Source organism: Styela clava, chromosome 2, assembly GCF_964204865.1.
Source record: "Styela clava chromosome 2, kaStyClav1.hap1.2, whole genome shotgun sequence".
Lineage (NCBI taxonomy): Eukaryota > Metazoa > Chordata > Ascidiacea > Stolidobranchia > Styelidae > Styela > Styela clava.
Window position 1 is genome coordinate 928,144 of NC_135251.1, and position 22,555 is coordinate 950,698.

Below are 22,555 nucleotides of genomic sequence, written 5' to 3' on the forward strand. Positions count from 1 at the left end.
TCCAAATATCGGGTTCAGTTCGAAAAATAGGAAGGAATTGACGTTAACGATACCGGAACAAATAATTCGAATTCTGACTACCGTAATTAGTATTGGTTTAACATGCTATAGTCTGCCATCAATGTGAATCAGCGGGAAACGAACGCATTCACCTTCAGTAAGTAGGCTAGCGCTGCGCTACACAGAAACAACAGTAACGAGAACGTGTTTGTGTATTATGCTGGAAAAGCGTATTAAAAGTGTATTATGCTGGTTGACTTTTGGCTGACTTATCGGGATGGCGGGACAAAACTATGAAAAGCGGGACGTATGGTAAGCCTACTTATAGGCCGATGCAGATTATCAGTCGAGCCACAAGTTCGATCTACAACTCCATAAACTCGGACCCCCCAAATGACGGACGCCTTCGCTATCCTAAACCAGAGGTGTGCAACCTTTAATACAGGACAATATACATATAGCTGGTTAAAACCGCGGGGCTTTCAGTTGCAGGCACAGAAATTTTGGGTGTTGATCTTATGACATGCGTTGTTCGCTCCGTACAAACTAGCTGTTAGGGCATTGTAACGTCATAGCCATAGATCAGTGGTGCTCAAACTTTTCAGAGTTGCGACCCACTATTCATTACCACAGCCTATGGCGACCCATTTAACTTTAATAAAACATTGGAGGAAACAAATTTATTTTCATTTTCTCAAATTAAATTTTCAGTGAAGCTAGTGAGAAAGATGAGATTGTTTCTTGCTACTTTCCATAATAGACTTGACATTTATTTCAATTCAATTCCAGATAGTTTTAGACGTAAAGAATGCGAAAGTTGCAGTTTATTTCGAAACTTGCTTTCAATCCCAACCATTGCTGAAAATCCAGATTCACATTTATAAGACGAAGAGAATGGCATGCTGCTATGCGTAAAAAAAGCCACATGGTCATTCTTTGAGTAAAAAGCCACATGGTCATTCTTTGAGTAAAAAGCCACATGGTCATTCTTAGAGTAGCAAATTTTTGGTTCTTTGAGAAGATCGTAAAATGGAAACTTTCACAGATTAGTATTCGAGTCGCCACCGATCCTAATAACTAGCATAATTAATCAAAGCTTTCTACATCTTTCCACGACCCACTAAGATTCCTTTTGCGACCCATTGTTTGGGAACCGCTGCCACAGATAATAAATTTGACTTAGTTACAGGCTTTGCGACGCAGAGGGATTGGAATTACTCGCAACTACCAGATTAAAAGACTAAATTAAAGACAAGTTCGCGGGCCCCACAATTTTTCCCTGTGGGCTACATTCGGCTCTAGTGCCGCAGGTTGTGCACCCTTGTTCTACACCACATCAGCTTGTCTATAGCTGGTTCGGAGAGAATGTGCTTTTCCGTCAGGTCTAACACAAAACATTCATTTTTCCACCAAACTTTATTTATTGCAACATATCTGACGACACAATGTTTATTTTGAGAGGGAGTTTCAGGCACGCAATATAATTGAAACACTAGGTGGCAAATTATTTCAAATTCACCCCAACAAGAGCAGTTAGCAAACCATACTAGAATAAAGGCACCATAATCATGCTTAGCTCAAGCAGAGATAAAGCTGTTAAAATACTTTTAACCGCATAGAAAGGGTTTGATTTTTTTCCTTTTTTATTAAGGAAGTCTGATAAGACAATTGAATTATTAAAAATAGGGTACACCCGTTGTGTGTGAAACAAGATGGCGGACACCGGAACGTAGTATGTGTACCTGAAATTATGGCCCAACCCTAGCCTGGCACACATACTACGTTCCGGTGTCCGCCATCATGTTTCACATACTACAGGAGTACGAAAAATAGTCACGCTGCAATGATATCCACTAGTACAGAAAAGAAAGCTATATATTTTAAAACACCTTAAAATATTTGCCCAGTTTAAATTAAACTTCGTACGTTTTAACCCAAACGCAGCAAGTGGGCCAAAATTTCACCTTAGCACATAATTGGGAGGAAAACACAGTTTTTCAAAGACTTGAAGTGACTCAGACTCGAGTCTCAGGTCCCAACATTGCTTTAAGAAAGCGATAACGCTCAAATAAATTCTAAGAGTGGTAAAGTCGACAAAAAAAGCTTAATAGTAAAGATAAAAAATTTGGATGGAATAGCAAAGCATTTAATTTTGGCCATTTTGACATGAACACGATTTTCAAATATATTCCACTGTCGTTTCTGTTGTTTTTTCCAGAATTAGACGTTCTTGGTACTGGAATCAAACTAAAAGAAATAAAAATGTTAATTTTTAGAAAGTGAATAATTCGTTCGACCAAGATAAAAAAAAAGGGCTGGTTATAACTTGCTAATTGGCGCTCGCAAAGTATGTGCACCAAGATGGCGCACAACCTAAACATAGTGTGTGTACCAGGTTAGGGTTATCAGGTTGTGCGCCATCTTGGTGCACATACTTGCTAATTAATCACACTCCAGGCAAGACAGAATAGGATTTACATATTTATCCTGGGGTTGAAGAAAGCAGATAAGATGGCTTAATACTATTGTAAACCACGACCTCCTGTCCAGTTACCAGTCATGGAATTAGTCAGCTCGTTATTAGTGTCAGATACATGGATGATGGGGGAAGCCGCAACCGACCAGTCGTTATTTGAACCACTTTATCACATCGAGGAGTCCAGCAATCGTTTCGCACATCATTATCCCTGCATGGGATTCAAACCTACGCTTTTGAAACAATTGTCAACTAATATCATACCCAACATGGACTGCTAACTGGATCCCAAAGGATTCATGTATGTTTATCTCTGAGAGAGGGAAGCAGATAAGATGGCTTAATACTATTGTAAACAATACAATACAAAATCCCCCCAAGAATGACACAATTCCTCGCAACTGGAAAACGTGGTCCCCCCCCCCCCCCCAGTTAAAAATAATAAAAATTTCAATCCAACTTACTGCATTTATTGAAGATTGCTGAAATACTCTTGAATACGATATCTGGAGACTGTGAGGCGTCTACGAGTGAATGCAAGTTACGTTTTGAATAATAATCGACGAGAGGCCGGGTCATTTTGTGATACGCATCAAGTCGAGTCGTTAATGCCTTTTCATTGTCGTCTGAGCGACGTATTAGTGGTTCTCCAGTCACCTGTAAACAGACAAATATTTTAGTTCAATTTTCCTAGTTTTGATTCTGTCATTTTGACATTGAAAATTTTTGCAAAACTAGGTAATAAAAGCACCACAGATATCCGAAACAAATTAAACAAAGTTTGAGAAGACTATTTTTTTCTGTGTTCAGTTGGCATAGTGAACAATTAATACTGGTTTGACTAATCCAAGTTTATGTAAATTGGATTGAAAAATTATTTTTATGAAATTTGTCACACATTCATGCTGATCAAAAGCTTTGTAGAAGGGAAATACTGAATAAATTTGTGGTGCTCCTGAAGTATGTGAACCAAGACGGCGCACAACCTGAACATAGTATGTGTGCCATGTTAAGGTTCAGGTTGTGCGCCATCTCGGTGCACATACTTCGAGAGCACCGAATAAATTTATTACATCCTGGGTCATACGTCAGTAATAGTAATTGGACCAGACATTCTAGACTGCAGTGCCAACATGGTTGAGTCTAACGCTCTATCCACAGAGCTACTGCATGCACATATGTTGAAGGACTAGAATATTTCCCATACAACGTACCAACCAAATGTTAATTCAAAATAGCAGTCAATGGTAAATGGAGACTCCAATTTTTTACTCTATTAATTCTCTATTTCACCACTCCCCCCCCCCCACCCCCACTGGTTAAATAACATTATTAAACAAAAAAAACTCACATCATCTGTCATGTGTTTCTTAGGAGGATTGAATTCAGTGTGGTATGATCTTCCACTGGGTTTATGGATTAACCTGGAAAACACAGAGAAAAGAAATTTGAGCGAAGTTGAAAAAACTGACCAGGAGGAATCTGAAATATGGGGTTCAAGACCCTCACTGCGCACAGAATAGTCATGTTAGAGCAGTGCGTCTCAACCCACCCGATGAAGGTAGGTCTTGAAATATTTCCCAAATGTTACATGCCGTTTTCGTTTAGATCGAAAAATTGTGGCATTATCATTTCGTAACAACTAGAATTATGTGTCATTATTACCCTTAATCTGATAATATCCAATATGCAAAATCGAACTTCGCATTAATAGTAAATTGCATGGGAATTCATTGTTTCCTTTCTCATATATCACCATCACATTGTGGGTCGCACAGAAAAAATGGCAATATAAGTGGGTCGCGAAACTGAAAAGGTTAGGAAGCCACTGTCTTAGAGTATAACTGCATACACACCAGAACAACGGCATAGAAGAAAGATAAGTATATAGTCTTGCATCCGGAATGATAGACGCACAAAATTTATTCTATTTAGATGTTTCCCTAACAATGATGACTTGAAATATATCTTTGTAGTTCCCATATTTTTTCAACCCCCCCCCCCCCACAGATGACAGTCTGAAACCATGTTAGCACAGGGCTGTTACTGCCTTGATTGATATCGAACAGGCAGTATACAACCACTGTGACAATGAGGCCCAAATTTTTTCATTGTTAACCCCCCCTCCCCCCAAAAAATGAGAAAATTCAAATATTCTTCACTCAAGTGATTTTTGTTCTATTAACTTTGCAAGATTTCTCACGACCTGTTGATTGTAAGCAGCCACCATTTTCACAGTACTAGATGAAAGTACCTGTTTGTTCATACTTTCCTGTAGCACTGTGCAGTGGTGGCACTTTTCTTCACAATTAACTCGAAACAAAGCAGATGCTGGAAAACCTCTATAAACGAGGTTCAGGACAAACAGGCAGAGGCGCACGCAGGGGAGGTACGTGTCAGCTCAGAACTCCACTCTTTTTGTAATAAAATAAAGGCATCTTTCTGTATCATACAACTGATATGCATGGTGCTGTTTTTTTACAGCCTTACAGCGGTAGCTATATTTTGAGTGTGAAATGAGCTCGATAAACATTCAGCAATTACATTTTTAAAATACTTCATTGGTAAGTTTGAATTTGCTGATTGTTTATTACTAGGTCAAAATTGGCGCTCACGAAGTATGTTCGCCAAGATGGCGCACAACCTGAACATAGTAAGTGTACCAGGTTAGGTTTCAGGTAGTGCGCCATCTTGGTGCACATACTTCGGGTGCGCAAATTTTGACCTAGTAATGAACAATCAGCAACGGTTCCAACCAAAAAAAAATTAAAAAGCCTACATTACATGTTAAAAGAAATAGGTTGACCTAAATATACAGGATTGTTCAGTAAGTCCTAAAACTTTTTACTTATCGATCTTGATCGGTAAGTATGTTGATAGGTATTTGTCTGTCTGTATGTCTGTTAGATGGACGCGATATCTCACGAAAGCGAGGTTCAATCTGTTCCAAATTTTGCATGTGCATTCACCACAGCTCGGATCAGAAGCCTATTGATTTTGGATGGATTAATGTCGTATAATTAGCGAGTTATTAATTAATTAGTGATGGGACACACGGTGTCGCTATGGAGTAAGACCACTGTTTTGGGGGATCCCCTAACCTTCGATCGATAAGTCTTCGGTTTCCAATCGAATTCTAGTTTAAATTATCAAGGGAAATTCCTTACAGGTGCATTAAATGAAGTAAAAATAACTTATAAACCCCGATTAAAATAAAAACTGGTAAGATATATTAGGAACTAACTCCATAACAAAATTTCAAAATTGTAACTCTATATGAACACTATATATTATAAAAAAACGTTTTATCGTATGTCAAAAGTCGCTGATCTGACAAAAAAAAAAGTTCAAGCACAGGCGAGCGATGACAAAAATAGAAAGATATAAAAACCTTATTTACAGCTTACATGAGCCATAAACGAAAAGCTTCTATTGCGTCATAAAAATATTACTATTCTGTCATAAAGCCGGACACGCAACAATCACAAGACAATGCAGCACCTCTTCGACCATTGTAACATAATAATGTAACATTCCCGCGCTTTACAACGGGTTAAAAAACCGCGCCTTACCATTGCCGCGAGGGACATTTAGCAGACGAAAATACCTTAACCCTTTTACGGACACATGGTTTAAAATTGCCTTAAAACAGCAAAGTTTAAAAGCGCTGAACGGGTTAAAATGGTTTTGTATAGCATTTTAACAAGTAGTAGCTAAGTTAAGAGAATGGAATTTGTATCAAGCATGCTTTATAATGCCGCGTGTATGTAAAGGGTTAATCGCATCAAATTAACAGCGCATCCCCACGGCGCGGTCGGGAAGGAATTTTTTTTAAATGACCGTGTTTGAAACGGGTATAAACTCCCGCACGATTTAGTATGACCAATTATAATCCAAATTAAAATCGCACGTAATGCTACAATTTATCTCCGATCCATGCTAGATTGTACATATTTATTAACAAAAAATTTAATTCTTAAAATCTCTAGGGAGGGGGGTCTGTTAACAATGATAGCCATATCCGGTTAGATAATGATATCACTCGAATGCCGACCGAGAATATGATAAGATTTCAAGAGTACGACTGCGCGATAATTCGAAACACAGAGTGAGAGGAAAGCCGATACGGTGGCATTAAAATTAGACAGACACTCGGATAAGGGCCGATAAAGCGGCTTAGATAATAGGACGATATAATACCTTTCCACATTTACCTCAGGAGGAAAAAATAGTTTACGACGGTTTAAACAATGAAACGGATATTAATGCGGGCAATTTTTTTAATTTGCTCTCCACAGTTATTTCGGATGAGAGGAAAGCCGATATAAAGTCTTGAAATAATGAGACGATATAATACGTGCAGTTTCAATTCTTTTTTAATTCCCATTATGAGATGTTTGAATGTCAACAAATAATACGATATTAGCGAACAAAGCTAACGAAAGTTACGCCGAAGACCAGTAAAATAATACAGCACAACATTTTAAATATCGTTTCGGCCACTCGTTATCAGCTGTAAAGGTCGGGTGCCATAGTAAAGACGACTTTTCAGAAGCACAGGAATTTTCGATTCCGATCCTGAATTTTTCCCGGACTTATTGAAAATTCCCGCTGCGTCCCTGACTAAGGGGGTTTTTCAGGAGTCTTGCTGCACATTAACACGAAAGTATTTCTGTAACTTTTCGTTTAAACGATTTCAAAAAAGCATGTTCCAACTAAATGACAAGAAAAACGATATATATATACTGAAGACGACAAAATCATCAGATGACGGCATTACATTATTATGAATCATAATAAGACTGTTCTATAACAATGTGGTCATAATCCGGCTTATTATGACGCGACAAAATACTATTACACCGCAATTTAAATGCAGACGACAACGTTTAAACAGGCCCGTGGCGTCCTATGATGAAAGTTGTATCCAATTTATGTGATATTTAACGAACCGGTTCCGGTTTGACAAAGACTCCGACTACAGCTTTTTACTCCGTAGAGATGCGACGAAAATCTTTGCATTAGCTTTTTGATTATCTGACGTGCAAAGGCCAAGAAACCTAAAAAACTTTGCCGATCACAGTGATTGGACAATAACAGGATTTTAGAGAATTTTAACTCGACATTCACAAAACTGCACTTGGTTTAAAGATACAACTACAACACCATTTAAACTAAAAAACGTCTCTGTGGGTCACCTTAATTTCGCTAAATAATCCTGACACATAAAATGTTGCTATGCTCATTAAGAAAAGAAATTAATGGCGGATCAGTATCAGAATAGAACAAAATATCGAATTTCTGTCTCAAATTTTAGAACTTAATAAAAATGAAAATATAATGCCATTTCTGCTTAAAAATCGAGACGTCCATTTCCATTTCACTAAAAAATCCCAACACATGAACCGTCGCCATGTTTCTCAGCGAAGTAAAACGTGTTCTGATCAAACACACCTTGCGCAAGCCCCGCACACACACGCGTCACAAGATTTTCCCGCTCTTAAGTGAATTGATTATGACGACACAAATATATGTCAAGAACTTCCGTTTGTGCCGCCGAAAGACCGCTTGTATGCGTCATAATCGACATTTTTATGTCACAAATACCAGTATGACGAAAAAATTTCCAGAGCCCAGGCCAGATTCGTATATATTTTGTTTGCAGAGTCGAACTTTTTCGAATGGAACCCGAATCGTCTGTCAACTCTTAGAATTTCCAAATTAACCAATACTTGGGCTGAATTTCTGAAGATTACGAATTGTGACTTATCGACTGACGCGCGAATATGAAAACCAGACGAGTACACTAGTTATCAAGATGGCGGATGTAGTGGCCATCGAAAATAATGCAATTCTATTTACAAACGAGCACAATATTATTTACAGCAAATTTAAAATGTGTGTGTGTGTGTGTGGGGGGGGGGGGGGGGGGGGTGTTTGGGGATGCGAAAAGAAAACGTGTTTTACGACTTGACTTAGATAATAAAGGAGGCTGTAACAATCACCAGTTACGTGAACCATTGCATCATCAATCATATACGTCATGATTAATAGCCCTCAAAGACAAACGGAATGGCGGAGTACCGTGAGAGCCGTAAAGTCGAGACTTCATATAATTTATCATTATTCAGAGACGATAGCTATTAGAAAACAGAAAAATATAACAAAATTGCACAGTATTCAAGCCACCGACGTCGAAGCGATGGCGCAAAAAACTTTTTTTTCATTTTCTGCGAGACTCGTACGCTTTTGTCCCTAACAAGGATTTATGCAAGCGCCACTGATAAGTTGAGAGTCATTATTTTAGATCAGAGGCTCTCGAACTTTTGGTGTTATGGATCCCGTGAAGAATTATTTACGGAGCCCGAAAATTATGAAAATAAAAAAAAATTGTTATTTACCGATTGGTGTACGCGAGTAAATTACAATTGCTTTATTTAAATGACTCGGATGTATTTGTTGCTTTGTATTTGATAAATATTCAGCGTTTTAATAAGTAACCGAATAGCTCGCGGAGTGCCTTGATTCCTCTCGCGGAGCAAATTTTTGCGCTCGGCAAAAAAAGCAATTTCATGAATTTGGATAATTGCAAAATTACGGTTTCTCTCGGATCATCCGTTTTGCTCTGAAATCGCGTTTTTCCAAAAATTATGGAGTGAACTTTGAGAAACATTAGCATTTTAACGAAAAATCGAGACTGCAAAAAAGCACAGGAAAAGTGGGAGTGTGACGTTATAATATCATTTGCGCACGGCCTCTTAAACTTTCTATCTACGACTATTAAACGCAATATTTCCCTGTACTTACAATGCTCCGCTGCCTTCTAATTTGCTTTAAACAAGACCGTAAACCGCAGGAGATTACTGATAGAGAAATTACAAGCGATCGAGATAAAAGACGGTGATCTACGAGCCTCGACAGCAACCAACGCTTCGTGTAAAATTATGAATCCAAGAAATAAATTCACTCAGTCATTCGAGCCGCAGACAGACACTGATATGCAACAATCTAAAGTTTCTTGTGAAAATAGATAAGCCAGTCAATATCTAAATTTTGGAGATTTACTGACAGAAGAATTATAATCGATTGCGCTATACCGCGAGTTGTTTTACACTTAGCACTCTGTAGCTCCGAAGAAATCTGTGGAAACTCATACGCATACACAATTCAACTCGTAATAAAATGCGGTGCAATTCCAAGAGTTGCAATAGAGACATAAAAGGTGGACAACATGAAGCCTTAGGTATGGCTAAGTCTCTAAGCAGGTACTATAGCTATTATGAAATTATTATTTGCCGAACTCGAAACCTCGACGTATTAACCTGAACAAGCAATAAAAATTTACTGATAGAAGAGTAATAGGCGATCGCTAGCGCGATGAAAGGTACATTAGATTCACTGTTTCATGTCATATTCAAACTTGTTAAGTTATATCTTGTTTTGTCTGAAGAAGTTAGACTATAATGTAACGAAAGCTTACAAATACACTTGCTATTTCGTGGAAACAATTAAGATTAATTCTTATTTTTCGTTATAATACTATGTCATTCAAGCATCTTTGTGGCAACTGACACATTCGGATATTAAGTAGGAAAACAAGGAGAAAGGACTCACAGTTTAATACACAATATTACAATCCTGTCTATATGTACAAAAGGTCACCTTATTAGTAATTTACAAGTTAATATCAGGCAAATCGAAAAACAATCAAATCCAAAAACGATTTTACTCCATTACTAACAATTTTCCATGAATTTACGACAGTTATGGTATTACACAATACATATATCAGTACGCAAGGGAATGCGTTAGTCCCAGAATACCACCATAAACGCTAGAATACTATGTAACGTATGATATAAAGGGAAATCAAGAACAGCGCATAAATTTAGTATAATAACCCTTACCTTTTAGATATATCGGCGCCATTTTCATCAAACTTTCACAGCAGCTACGGAACCCAAATGCGGTCTGTCACCAGTTCCAGTACTTTGCGAAAAGAACGGCCATTTACGGCGACGCCCATAGCTCGTATGTAGCAGCCACGTAGCGGGCCGTGGAATTCTCTGTTTTATTATACAGCGCATGTAGAAGTAGAGTAATAGTACGCCCTAGGGTTTGAGTGTGCGCTCGCGCAGCGCATGTGTTAAGAATAAACAAATAAAATGTTGCGCGCGCTTTGGAGAGCTACATAACGCAGGTTAAATGGAGCGTAACTCTCTTCCATTATTTTATAACAAAGATCGTTTGTGACGTTTCGCTCTGCATGACTTATTCCCGGATCTAGAGCGAGATAAGCGCTGTTTAACCCTGTTACGCAACAATGGATTTTACCGCGCTTTCTTAACGCCCATTTTAGAAAGAATGTTGGCTATTGAGTGCGCGATTAGGGACACCCATTATGGTCTTTGAAGCAAGGAATTCTATATTCCCAACAAAAAAGAACCTAAATTTTCAATGATGTCAATTCAAAAATTAGATTATGATATTGAAGTATGTGTCTCAATATGAAGCAATAGCAAAAGCTGAATACCGACTATCATGCTATTATCAACCACTGATTCATTTTCTCTTTAATTCTGTTAATCTTGAGTGACACTAAGCTAGGTTAGGCCAATAATTCTCAACCTTTTTTTCAAGCGACCCAAATTTCTCAAAAATTATCAATTTCGTGAATCCTCGCGACCCAAGGATATGCTCAAATACCATAAACGCCATGCAATACGCTTATGGTCAAAAAATTAAATTAATAATACAAAATAATCATTATTTTTAAATAGCATTTATTTTACCATAAATTAATTCAAAGTGGGAAACCTGCGCTTATTTGCAATCAGTGACATTTAAAATTGTGGCGTAGCTTTACTTGAGCAAAACAGATGCTGCCAAATTTTACACTGTGATACTTCCCATAATGTGCAAATGTTGCAAGAAAAACAGGCGACCCAACATTGGGTCACAACCCATAGGTTGGAAAACACTGGGTGAGGCTATTGTCCCACTCAATCTACCTTTATATAAAATAAAAAAAATAAAAAAAAAATGAATAAAAAAAAAAACATTGGGTCACAACCCATAGGTTGGAAAACACTGGGTGAGGCTATTGTCCCACTCAATCTACCTTTATATAGAATAAAAAAAATAAAAAAAAAATAAAAAAAAAAATAAAAAAAAATGAATAAAAAAAAAAACATTGGGTCACAACCCATAGGTTGGAAAACACTGGGTGAGGCTATTGTCCCACTCAATCTACCCTTATATAAAATAAAAAAAATTGAAAATCAGAACAATTCTCTTGTACAACTGTCTGTATAAGCAACAATGTTATACCTATTTTATTTATCGCTTTTTCTTTCTCTAATATTTATCAAGAGGAGTGCATATCTTCAATATTAATATTTGTCAACATGTGTTTATTGCTTATCATTATGAGACGAGTGCACATACATATAGGCAGTGGTGGGATTCAAATCTTTTGTCAGCCAGTTCCTACACAAAAGTTATATTTTTCAGCTGGTTCTGTTACAAAAAGAACATTTACAGTAACCAGTAATGCTAACCGGTTTGCTGATCTCATAAAATTTCGTGTGACGGTTCTATAGAACCGGTGCGAACCGGCTGAATCCAACCACTGCATATAGGGGCGTAACCAATGGCTTGAGGTTGGAAGCCTTTTGAAATGTAAAAAAAAGCATATTTCTGTATTATATATAGTAATTTTTTTTAGCTTGAAACGCTTTTTATACACTCAAGACTTGTAAACCCACGCTTTCAGGCCTCCAGCCATCTCTTGGTACGCCACTGGTTATAAAAATGGAAGCACAAGAAAGAAATAACCTTATGTGCATTACCCAATGACCAGACATAATATAACATAAGGAGAATTGACTACCTTATGATGTGTACCAAGTAAATAAAATAATTGAAGAAAAAAATTTGCAAGTACAATAATTGGCTTTTTAAGCTATAATTTAAGCATTAGGCATCAGCAATATTGGGAGTTACCTGTTCAAGTATGGCTTGATCATAAACAGGCCTTTTTATGACAAATCACTCAAAGCAGCATCATGGGTGATAACTTCAGGAGTAAATGATATAAGTTGATATAAACCATACAAAATTATGGCGATGCACTCACATTATAAGTCAAGGAAAATGAACTCTGAGCAAAGTAGCTTCTAAAACAGATCTGAGACAGAACAGCTAGCTAATACGTCTAACTTGGCAATTATAAATTTCAGAATTCCTTAGCTTTAAACATTTCTGGCCACGCCCTGTTACAAACAATATTTCTTTAATGAACTGCTAAGAAGGCTTGGTACACTTGATGAGTTCTCCATTAGAAGTATGGAATTTCAACTTTTTCACCCCTCAAATTTAGAAGCTTGACTCAAGACTCTGGAGAGTTTGGACAGCGTAAAGACCAACACAAAAGTAAAAAAATGCCAGAAAAACAACTAGGAAGATTTTCCAAGTTTCTCGAATTTAGATTTCCGACACAAGCTCTGAAAAATTTGAAATTAGGATAGGAATATTTATCCCGGGGGAGAGGAAAGCCGATAAGACGGCTTATCCATATGGCGAACCACGGCCTCTTGTCCGGTTACCATTCCAAGTCGGGTATGGGATTAGTTTTACTGTATTGTTTGTTTTCGGAAGCATGGACTTGGTGGTGGAGGAAGTCGTAACCGACCAGCGGTTACGTGAACCACCCAACGACGGTGAGGAGTTCAGCAATCCTCTCGCACATAACCATCCCTGCATGGGATTCGAACCTGCGAACCCACGCAGAGTAATTAGAGGTGCGGTGGCGAGCGTATTCCTAACGCTTAGCCCGTTGAGCCAAATTGGGACTCCAGTGTAAGAATTCACACAAAACAAGTCAACAATGTCAGAAAAACAGTGAGGAAGGAGATTTTACAATTCAATAGTATTTGAAAAAAAGTGCTACCTTCCACAAATCCTTCGAACTAGTAATGAATCATCAATTCCGAATTCTACGACCGAATCTAATGCTTGATTTCGTTTGTCAAGTAGAACATCTAGCTGAAAAAAAAAAAGGAATTTTTTATGCCTTCACACACATTTCATGGCAACTGTAATGGTTACAAAAGTATGGTGATTCACACTGAAACACACAAAAGATCCAAATAGTTATTTGATGACTTTGAGCTCCAGAAGTGTGTAATATGGAGGTAACTAATTTTGTTCACCTACTTTACATCAAGTTGTGTGAAGGGACTGAAACCTATAGGCAGGTGATTTATTCACTTGGCTAACACAGACAGTCCCCGAATTTGCAATCGAACTAAAATAAGGAAAATCGGAATAAAGTATGGTCTAACCTGGTACACATACTACGGGATTACCCATTGCCCCATATACAGGGTGGGCTGTTAGTTTGCTATTTATTTTCACAAAGAAAAACTTTCACAAAGTTTTTTAAAAGGCATATGTTATATTACAATCATGGGTGCTCAAAAGTCGTTTGCGCACTTTAAAGCAGTGTCCTAGTCTAGAAGTCCAAGCTCGTGTAGCGTTTCAAAAGGTTAACTGTTAATAATATTGTTTCAATTCAACCTTTTTTTTGCGATCTTATCTGACTTCCAAATTTTCTGCTTTTCTAGCGAACACCCTGTATATTCCCCGCTATCAAATTTTTTATGACCGAAGATATTTTATAAAAACTTCAGTTATGTTGAATTCTCTATTTCAAGGTTTCCCAAACTGGGGCCCGGTGGGGGTCCCTGATGACTGTGCAGGGGTACGCAACGACATTAAAAGAGTCTGTTCGAACCAATAGGATGACAAAATACAGATCGAGACTTGCCGTAGAGCCAGACTTATGAGTTTGCTTGTCACAACTGCTACGAGAGCTGATAAATTGTGCAGTGAAAAGCAACCTCATACATCACATTAATATCGTTTGTGTTGTAAATGAAACATTATCTTTCCTTTTTGGTTAGGCACAGACATTGGTACTCCCGTAGTATGTGTACCAGATTAGGATTAGGCAATAATTTTATTCCGATTTTCCTTATTTTAGTTCTACTACGAGTTAGCCAAGTGAATATACCACCCCCTGCCCATAGGTTTCAGTCCCTTTACACAACTTGATGTAAAGTAGTTGAACAAAAATAGTTACCTCCATATTGATACACATACTTCTGAAGCGCACTCTTTATTGCTCAGTGAGTGCATTATGACCTTGTTTTGAGAAAATTCTATAAAAAAAATCAATGTTCTCTCAATAAGTCTAAAAATTACCTTTTCAGCTTGTACGACTGTCCGAGGGAAACCGTCCAATAAAAAACCTTTTCTACATTCTTTTTTATCGAGGTTTTGGTTGATCATTTCAACGACTAATTCATCTGATACGAGTTTGCCTTCATCCATCACCTGAGAGAGGAAATAAGTTTTTCATATTTATCCCAGAAGAAAACCGATGGAAACCCAAAATTTTTGAAAATCAATTTTATGAAATTTCACAAGTCACAACCCAGAAATATGTTCAAATACTAAACGGCATGTAGTGCTTTTATGATAAAAATATTAAATGATTGATACAGGAAAACAATATTTATTTTAGCGAAAATTACTTCAAAGTTGCGTTCATGAGAAAGCTGCATTTGTTTGCCGTCAACGAAATCATGGCGTTCTCACCTTTTTAACTTTCTTTCCCAAATCTGAACCCGACGAGACCATCGCCCTTAGCATGTCTCCGGTAGCAAGATGACACGCACAATATTTTTCAGCAAGCTTTGGTGCCTGCAATAATTAAAGATTTGCCATAATGGAGTTGGGTATTAAATTCAGGCCTGTGAAGTGTGAGATTGGGGTCTGCAGTATTTGAGTTTGAGTGAAAATTCATGCTGATAGAATAGTCGCAAAGAATCACTATGAGCTATATACAGTATATGAGTTTATCCTTTGCCTAATGCAGGGTGTTTATACACTCAAATACTTTAAATCAGGGGTGTGCAACATTTTTTATCGGCGGGCCATATAACCAACTTCAGACATCTAGTTGGACCACACGAAAATGAGGAAAGCGGCTATCGCTTAGCCTTACAAAAAACAGCAAAGATTTAACCCATCGACCAGAGCGAAAAAATTATGTATTCTTACCCATGTGAGCACCTTTTTAAACATAAACTGTCAGATTAGGATTTTATGCCTAATGGGTAAAATCTGAGAGATGACAAGGGCCACACTGATGGGCGGGTTGTGGCCCGCGGGCCACCTGGCATACAGATATAAGTTCCAGTCAGTTCCTCTCCTTAGGCAAGTCAGGATTTCATGTTCATGGCCTTTTTCCATGAAAAATCGGGCATGCAATCACAGATTCCAGTGTGTAAAACCAGAAATCCCGACATGGAGTCAGTGACGCGGCATGCCAAACATCTGAGCCTGCGTGCAAACTTACCGAAACTCCCCACGAATTGAATACATGAATACTCTCTGATAGGAGTATTTTGTAATAATAAGTATTTTGTTTAACTGTTTAGCCCCTCTTGTCAATTCCCGAATTTGTTTCGAGTTTATGAGTTAGTTATTGCATGTATAGGAAGGGATAACCTGTAAAAGTCCAAATAAAAAGCGAAAAAAAAATAAAAGAATACCTGTGTTCCCTTCCCAGCTCCTGGTGGGCCAAGTAATATTGCTCTGATGCCCGTACGTTTCTCTTCAGTGACTTTAGCAGAAGGAGCCATGATTGGACGATTTGATTAAAATAAATAAAAATAAAACTATGATTCGCTGAGAAATAAATAAAAATATTTCAATATGACGAAATTGGAGGTGATTTAAATATGATTCTGACCACTAAAAGGAAGTATTTATGAATGACTGATAATCTGATATGATTCTGTCACCATCGATCCAGAATTGGACTTCGCCATAACATGATTAAGCTGTCTTATCAGCTTTCCTCTCGCCCGGGATAAATATGTAAATCCTATACTAATCAACTTAGAGCAGTAGTGTTGCTTGACATTCTTTTGGTAACTTGACGACCGAGATTATTATCGAGACAAGCATGGTGCAATATGACGCATCTGCCGCTGTACCAGTCGCCCCTCGTTTGTGGGACACATGGATGTTTTTTTTATTGAACCAAATGACGAGACATTCTTGGAATTTGGCAAGTGTGTCCTACTGACATCCTTTCGCCCTGATATATCCACATACTCTTTACAGTAAGTACTGCAATAATGGCAGGTTTATTTTCTCTCCAAACTAAATACCAAGTTATTGATTAGCGCGGAATGTGCACGTTCACGATTAGGGAGTTTGTCGCTGTTTGCTCTGCTCTTTAAAAGTAATTGCTGTTTACTTTCCTCATTTGCTGACTCCGAAAAAGAGGCTGCGTTGAAGCCTAAAGGTAACATACCTTTACCAAGACCGGATTCTCATATTATTTGGAGTATTTGGTTGTATTAAGAATAATATGGGATTACTGCAATAAATCAAGAAACTCAAGCAACTGGATCATGAAAGTGAAAAAGACATTGTGATGAAAAATCAGTGTTGACGGTCACAGATTATCAAGTCCGGCTGCAGTATGAAACAAAACATTCATGAGATGTAAAGAGAGAAAAAAATTAACGGAAAGTTATTGTTGTATCGCAGACAACGGTCTACTGATGGGATCAACATACAACGGTCGTACAAGACATTCTTCCTATGGTAATTACAGGCAGACCGCATGTGGTTATGGAAACAAATTGAAAATATTTCGGTAAACACTAGACTAGACAGTTATTCATACGTACAGACATACTCGCACACAATTCAGCAATTTATTTTTTCAAAAGATATTCATTCTTCCGTTATGCTTATATTAAAACTATAGCGAGGTATAGCCAGTCTGCGGATGATTTCATTCAAACCGCTATAAAGCAAAAACCAATATTTCTGACCTGTAAATTTTTTCACCGTAGGTGCGTTGGCATTTATTCTACACGCTAAACCTCGAATTAACTTTCTACGACCAGGGGTTAAAGCTATACAAACCACCAAAATATGACACTCGGGAGACGTATTTGCGACCGAGAGACCAGTGTGCGCCCACAGATGCCAAGCCTTGGACATCGTTTCTGCTGCGTCGAGACTAGGGCATACGAAGCCATGCGTAAAAAAAAATTGTGATTCTAATTGCATTTCTGACCGTCATATATTTTAAGAACACGGTCATTTCGAACAAAACTCGTCAAATTATATACAAAGCACTGCATCACAGCAATCAAACAGACAAAAACATGGTGGTCGCAAATTGGTCGACAAAGATGTTATCGACGTATTGGAAATACTTTAAATTTAGAAACGTGAAAATTTAAAGATAGTTAAAAGAAACACAACTCTACCCACCTGCCAAGTTTCATCTTTTTATATCTGTATGGATTTTCAAGTTTTTTTTTAATGGGACAATGGGTAGTTGGCAACATGAAAAAATTGTCCGTTTTTTTTTCTCTGGACAGGTTTTTGGTCGTAACCTTTTGTTTGTAGCCGCATTTTAGTGTAATTTCGCAGAGATATGAGGGACAAGTGGACGATAACGTGTGAGAAATATCGCCGCGGTTCGTAAATTTTTTCGGCATTAATTGGATCGATGAAGTTGATGGCCGCAAATGGGTTGTGACCGCAAAGTGGGTAAGCCACCCTGGATGGAGTAATCTGGGATGATGAGAAAATAAATTACTGATTAACTGAAGAGGATAGGATAGGATTTACATATTTATCCCGGGGGAGAGGAAAGCCGATAAGACGGCTTATCCATATGGCGAACCACGGCCTCTCGTCCGGTTACCATTCCAAGTCGGGTATGGGATTAGTTTTACTGTATTGTTTGTTTTCGGAAGCATGGACTTGGTGGTGGAGGAGGCCGTAACCGACCAGCGGTTACCTGAACCACCCAACGACGGCGAGGAGTCCAGCAATCCTCTCGCACATAACCATCCCTGCATGGGATTCGAACCTGCGAACCCACGCAGAGTAATTAGAGGTGCGGTGGCGAGCGTATTCCCAACGCTTAGCGGTTGAGCCACACCGCCGCACCATGATGAGAAAATAAATTACTGATTAACTGAAGAGGATTCTTGAGTTTGGGCAGGTGGGGTATCTCTGTATCTAGTAATTACATACGGTAATGTTTATTTTGAAAACTCCATACTGACATAATACACACAAATTATAATGGAGAATTCTGAAGAGCGAGCAAAACCTTTGAAAAAATTTTGAGAAATATCCTGTGCCTGCTCACCAGCTCACACACAAAAAAAAATTAAAAAAAAACACAAACCCAGTTGAACGAAGCTAGGGGCAGAAATGAACAAAAAAAAAGTTACACAAATGTATGTATGTAGGCTCGTCGGTGTCTCAAAAATGTAACAGTATCTGCATAATAGTTAAACCTATGTATTGATGTATTAAATGTATTGAACTTTCTAGCCGTTTTACTTTTGAAGCATTCAAACTAATACAGTAATAATGACTAATTCAATCCTACATGATTTATCTGTATGACCTAATTTGAATGTCTTAAAAGGATGGAAATTTGAATTTAATTTTCAATCTTTTTGAAAATTACACTGACTGACTGATACAGCAATAGTAATGTTTATTTTTCCTAATTCCTAAGTGATATTGCAATAAACCAAAATCTTTGGCATCGAATGTAAGCCTTGATCAACGGATAATATTATTACAAGATAAAACCCTTAATACTAAAGGCACACTTGATATACAAATTGCAACAAGTAGGCTACCGGTAATTAAAAAGCATTTCCGGGTGAGGTGAGCTGCAAGAAACCAAATTTGGTTATAGAGCAGCGGCAGCCATAAGAAAGTCTGTACCGTATTTCACTTTATAAATGCTATAAAACCTAGCCTATTTGCCGTATCATAGACTGAAATTTGCTCATAGCAATAGCGGTAGCCTACCGGTAAGCGTCGATCATTTGCGCAAGAGCAAAGCTGCAATTACAGAATTACTAAATGCTCGCTTGTTTCAGCCTCTTTTTGACTCGGAATTACACAAAAAACGGCACATCACATCAGTGAGGTAGAATTACATATCATCATAAATTATTTTATTATCTACGCAATTAGCGAAATCGCCATTCATAAATGATATCGCTAACCTTTCACTCCCTAAGACGCAAAAAAAACTTGCTTGGCTTCCCCGCCCGGGGCTGTTACAGGCGTAGAGGTCACAAGTTCACAAACCACGTGGCAACGAGTTTATGAATCGACGAATTTGCAAATGCACCCGGAGAAGGATTTTCACAAGTCGAGGGTTTCAGTTTAAAAAAGAAAATAAGTATAAAGAAATGAATGATTTGCAAGTTGATTTTCTATTCAAAGTTTAAAGCGATATTCAGCGGTATCTCAATTAATAATCAGAGTAGTTTAAAATCTACAAAAATATAATATACCCAGTTTTCCTGATAATATATTTCAAGTTTCGCTTTTTTGTGCTGAAGCCGTCAATTTATCACTTGTTATCTGATACCTTGCAATAGCTGCATGTATGAAACTTCTGCGGATAAATGTTAAAACTGCCACAGTTCAAAAGCTTTTGGTGACCAGAAAAGCGTGGCCTCGAGATGGCGCTGTGACAAAATTTGAGTGGGACGTGGCACAATCCGTAATCAGTAATTCTGATTAATATTGTTTATTACAATGTTTTATTTTTTAAAAGAAGAAGATTTTTTCCAAGCTGAAAATTATTCACGACATACAAATTACAAAAAATTAAGTGCTCCCGAAGTATGTTACCAAAATGACGCACAACCTGAACATACTATGTGTACTCGGTCGGGGTTCAGGTTGTGCGTCATCTTAGTACGAATACTTCCGGAGCGCCAAAAATTATATATAGAGAAATTGCATTACAGTCAGGGGTTCCCAAACTTATTTAGTCGCGGGCCAAAATTTCAAGGCGAGGATACTCGCGGGCCAGTGAAGGGGAGTGACCAAAAGAGCGCGACGTAACGGCTGGCGTTTGAACGCGCCCTGAAAAAATTTTGAAAAATGGGCACCAAAATAGGCCGCAAGATTGATTTTAGATACACGCAGTATCGCAGTTTGTTATGTAATAAAATTAATAAGTATAATAGTTAGGTGATAGAATACCCGAGGAATAACAAGCACGACTTTCAACAAGGATTTGCAACTGATAGCTACTAATGAAGTTACTTGCTCATCTGAAATACGGCTTCGTATAAATTGCTACTTATATCATAGTCAAGTTTAATTTTCCATCCAATAAAAATAACAAACAAAATTATGAGAAAAGTAAAATTGACACACATTTTTACTGGGAAGCGAAGTCGCTGGGAACTGATTATTAAGCAGCGACACCCAAGGTTTGATATCTAATTAGGTTTGTAGTTGAAGTTTTTAGAACACTGGTATCTCTGGTGAGTACGGCTTAGGCAGCTGAACTACCAATATTATCCAATGACACAGAGATTGTACGAGATGACCCCAGATAGCGAATCATGGTTTGTTAGAAATGGCATCCTAAACTTGCAGCGTGCATTCGCGGAAAAATTCCCCTTCAACAAACGGACGATTCTTTTTTAGCGATGTTGTGGGCTACAATATATTATAACTGGTCAATAACGTGGATTCACTTTTATTTGACTTTTTTTGAACATGTTCGTTTGACTTTTGTATGGATCTAACAATGAATTAAATTTTGAAATACGCCGCTCACCCGTCAAATGATCGTAATTTGAAGAATGCTTCGTCTCATAATGGCGCTTGATGTTGTATTCTTTCAGAACAGGAATAGTTTGTTGGCAAGGAAGACAAATCGCTGAAGTTTGTTTCTTTTCAATAAAGAAATAAGAACGCTGCCATTTATCCAAAAAACGTCTGTTTTCAGTGTCTAGTTTTTGTTTTGTGACATCTTCAAGCTTTCTTAATATAGGACTGATAACTAAAATACTGCCGTACGTAATCCTATAATACCGGTACGTATACAAAGGTGCCGGTATAATTGAATTTTTATGATTATACACGGGCTTGAATTGTGGTAATGACGTAACAATTGACGGCATCTAACAATTGACGCAAAAAGATGAACACATTTAAATTGTTAAACGTATTAGTATTTATTCGCTTTATAGTTTCACTAATGTTCGGCGGGCCATTTGAAATCGTCTTGCGGGCCGTAATTGGCCCGCGGGCCGCGGTTTGGGAACCCCTGCATCACAGGGTGAAGGGAGACGCGGGAAGCATGACTGGTTATCGAGCATCGGCACCAGTGTTCCCTCTAAGGTGTGCGCGTGTGCGCGCGCACACAGCTTTCAGAGGCTGCGCACACGCATAGATTTACTGCGCACAGACGCATTTCGATGTAATGTAACAATGTGCTCGGTTGGCAGGTTGAGAAAGTTTGTTGTTGGCCAATTTATTACCGGGTTAGAACGCCAAAATTTCCTCATCGGTTTTTGCACAAATATTAGTCATTTCCAAAAAAGTGCGCACACACTGAAATTTCTGCGCACACATACTACAAAAAATTAGAGGGAACATTGATCGGCACCCATTAAAAGTCTAACAGAATATGATAAAGAAAGTGAAAAAGTCGAACCATATTCCTAATATTAGGGTCACAATATTTGAAAAAGCAGAATTCTGGACAGTTCTTGACTATTTTCATGACCTCGTAGTAAAAAATATGCGCACGGTACAAAATAACAATGTTCTGTATTAGCAGTGTGCACGGTACGAAATAACAATGTTCTATATTAGCAGTGTGATTGCAGATGCAGTAAAATTCCGGATTCCGGACATATCAGCATTTTTTTAAATCTTCCCGGACGCAAAACTTAACCCTCAATTCCGGACATGTCCGTAATTTTCCGGACGGTACGGCAACCCTACGTAATATGAAAAAGCACTACATACGTCTAACTCTAATACGTCTATGTGACCTGGTATATCTAGCAGTTGCAGATTCAATAACATTGAAACAGCATGTATCGAAGATATTAAATAAAAAATTATGTTATTAAAAGGGTAAAGTACCAGTGCAGTTGTATTTATGTGTTATCTATTGTGTCCATA

At 38.0% G+C, this 22,555-nt stretch overlaps 2 protein-coding genes across 2 annotated transcripts in view; one reads left to right on the top strand and one right to left on the bottom strand.

Annotated features, from left to right (window-relative positions):
* LOC144411850 (protein FAM107B-like) overlaps window positions 1-22,555 on the top strand; it is a 195,681-nt gene that overhangs the window by 106,709 nt on the left and 66,417 nt on the right. The window lies entirely within an intron of this gene.
* On the bottom strand, window positions 1,402-16,255 carry LOC120335782 (adenylate kinase 2, mitochondrial-like). The gene is made up of 7 exons (XM_039403402.2): window positions 16,099-16,255; window positions 15,140-15,244; window positions 14,744-14,875; window positions 13,428-13,522; window positions 3,828-3,900; window positions 2,941-3,133; window positions 1,402-2,247 (listed from the first exon to the last, which is right to left on the bottom strand). Exons 1-7 carry the CDS (start codon window positions 16,186-16,188, stop codon window positions 2,243-2,245), a joined length of 693 nt encoding a protein of 230 aa, XP_039259336.1. The 5' UTR covers window positions 16,189-16,255; the 3' UTR covers window positions 1,402-2,242.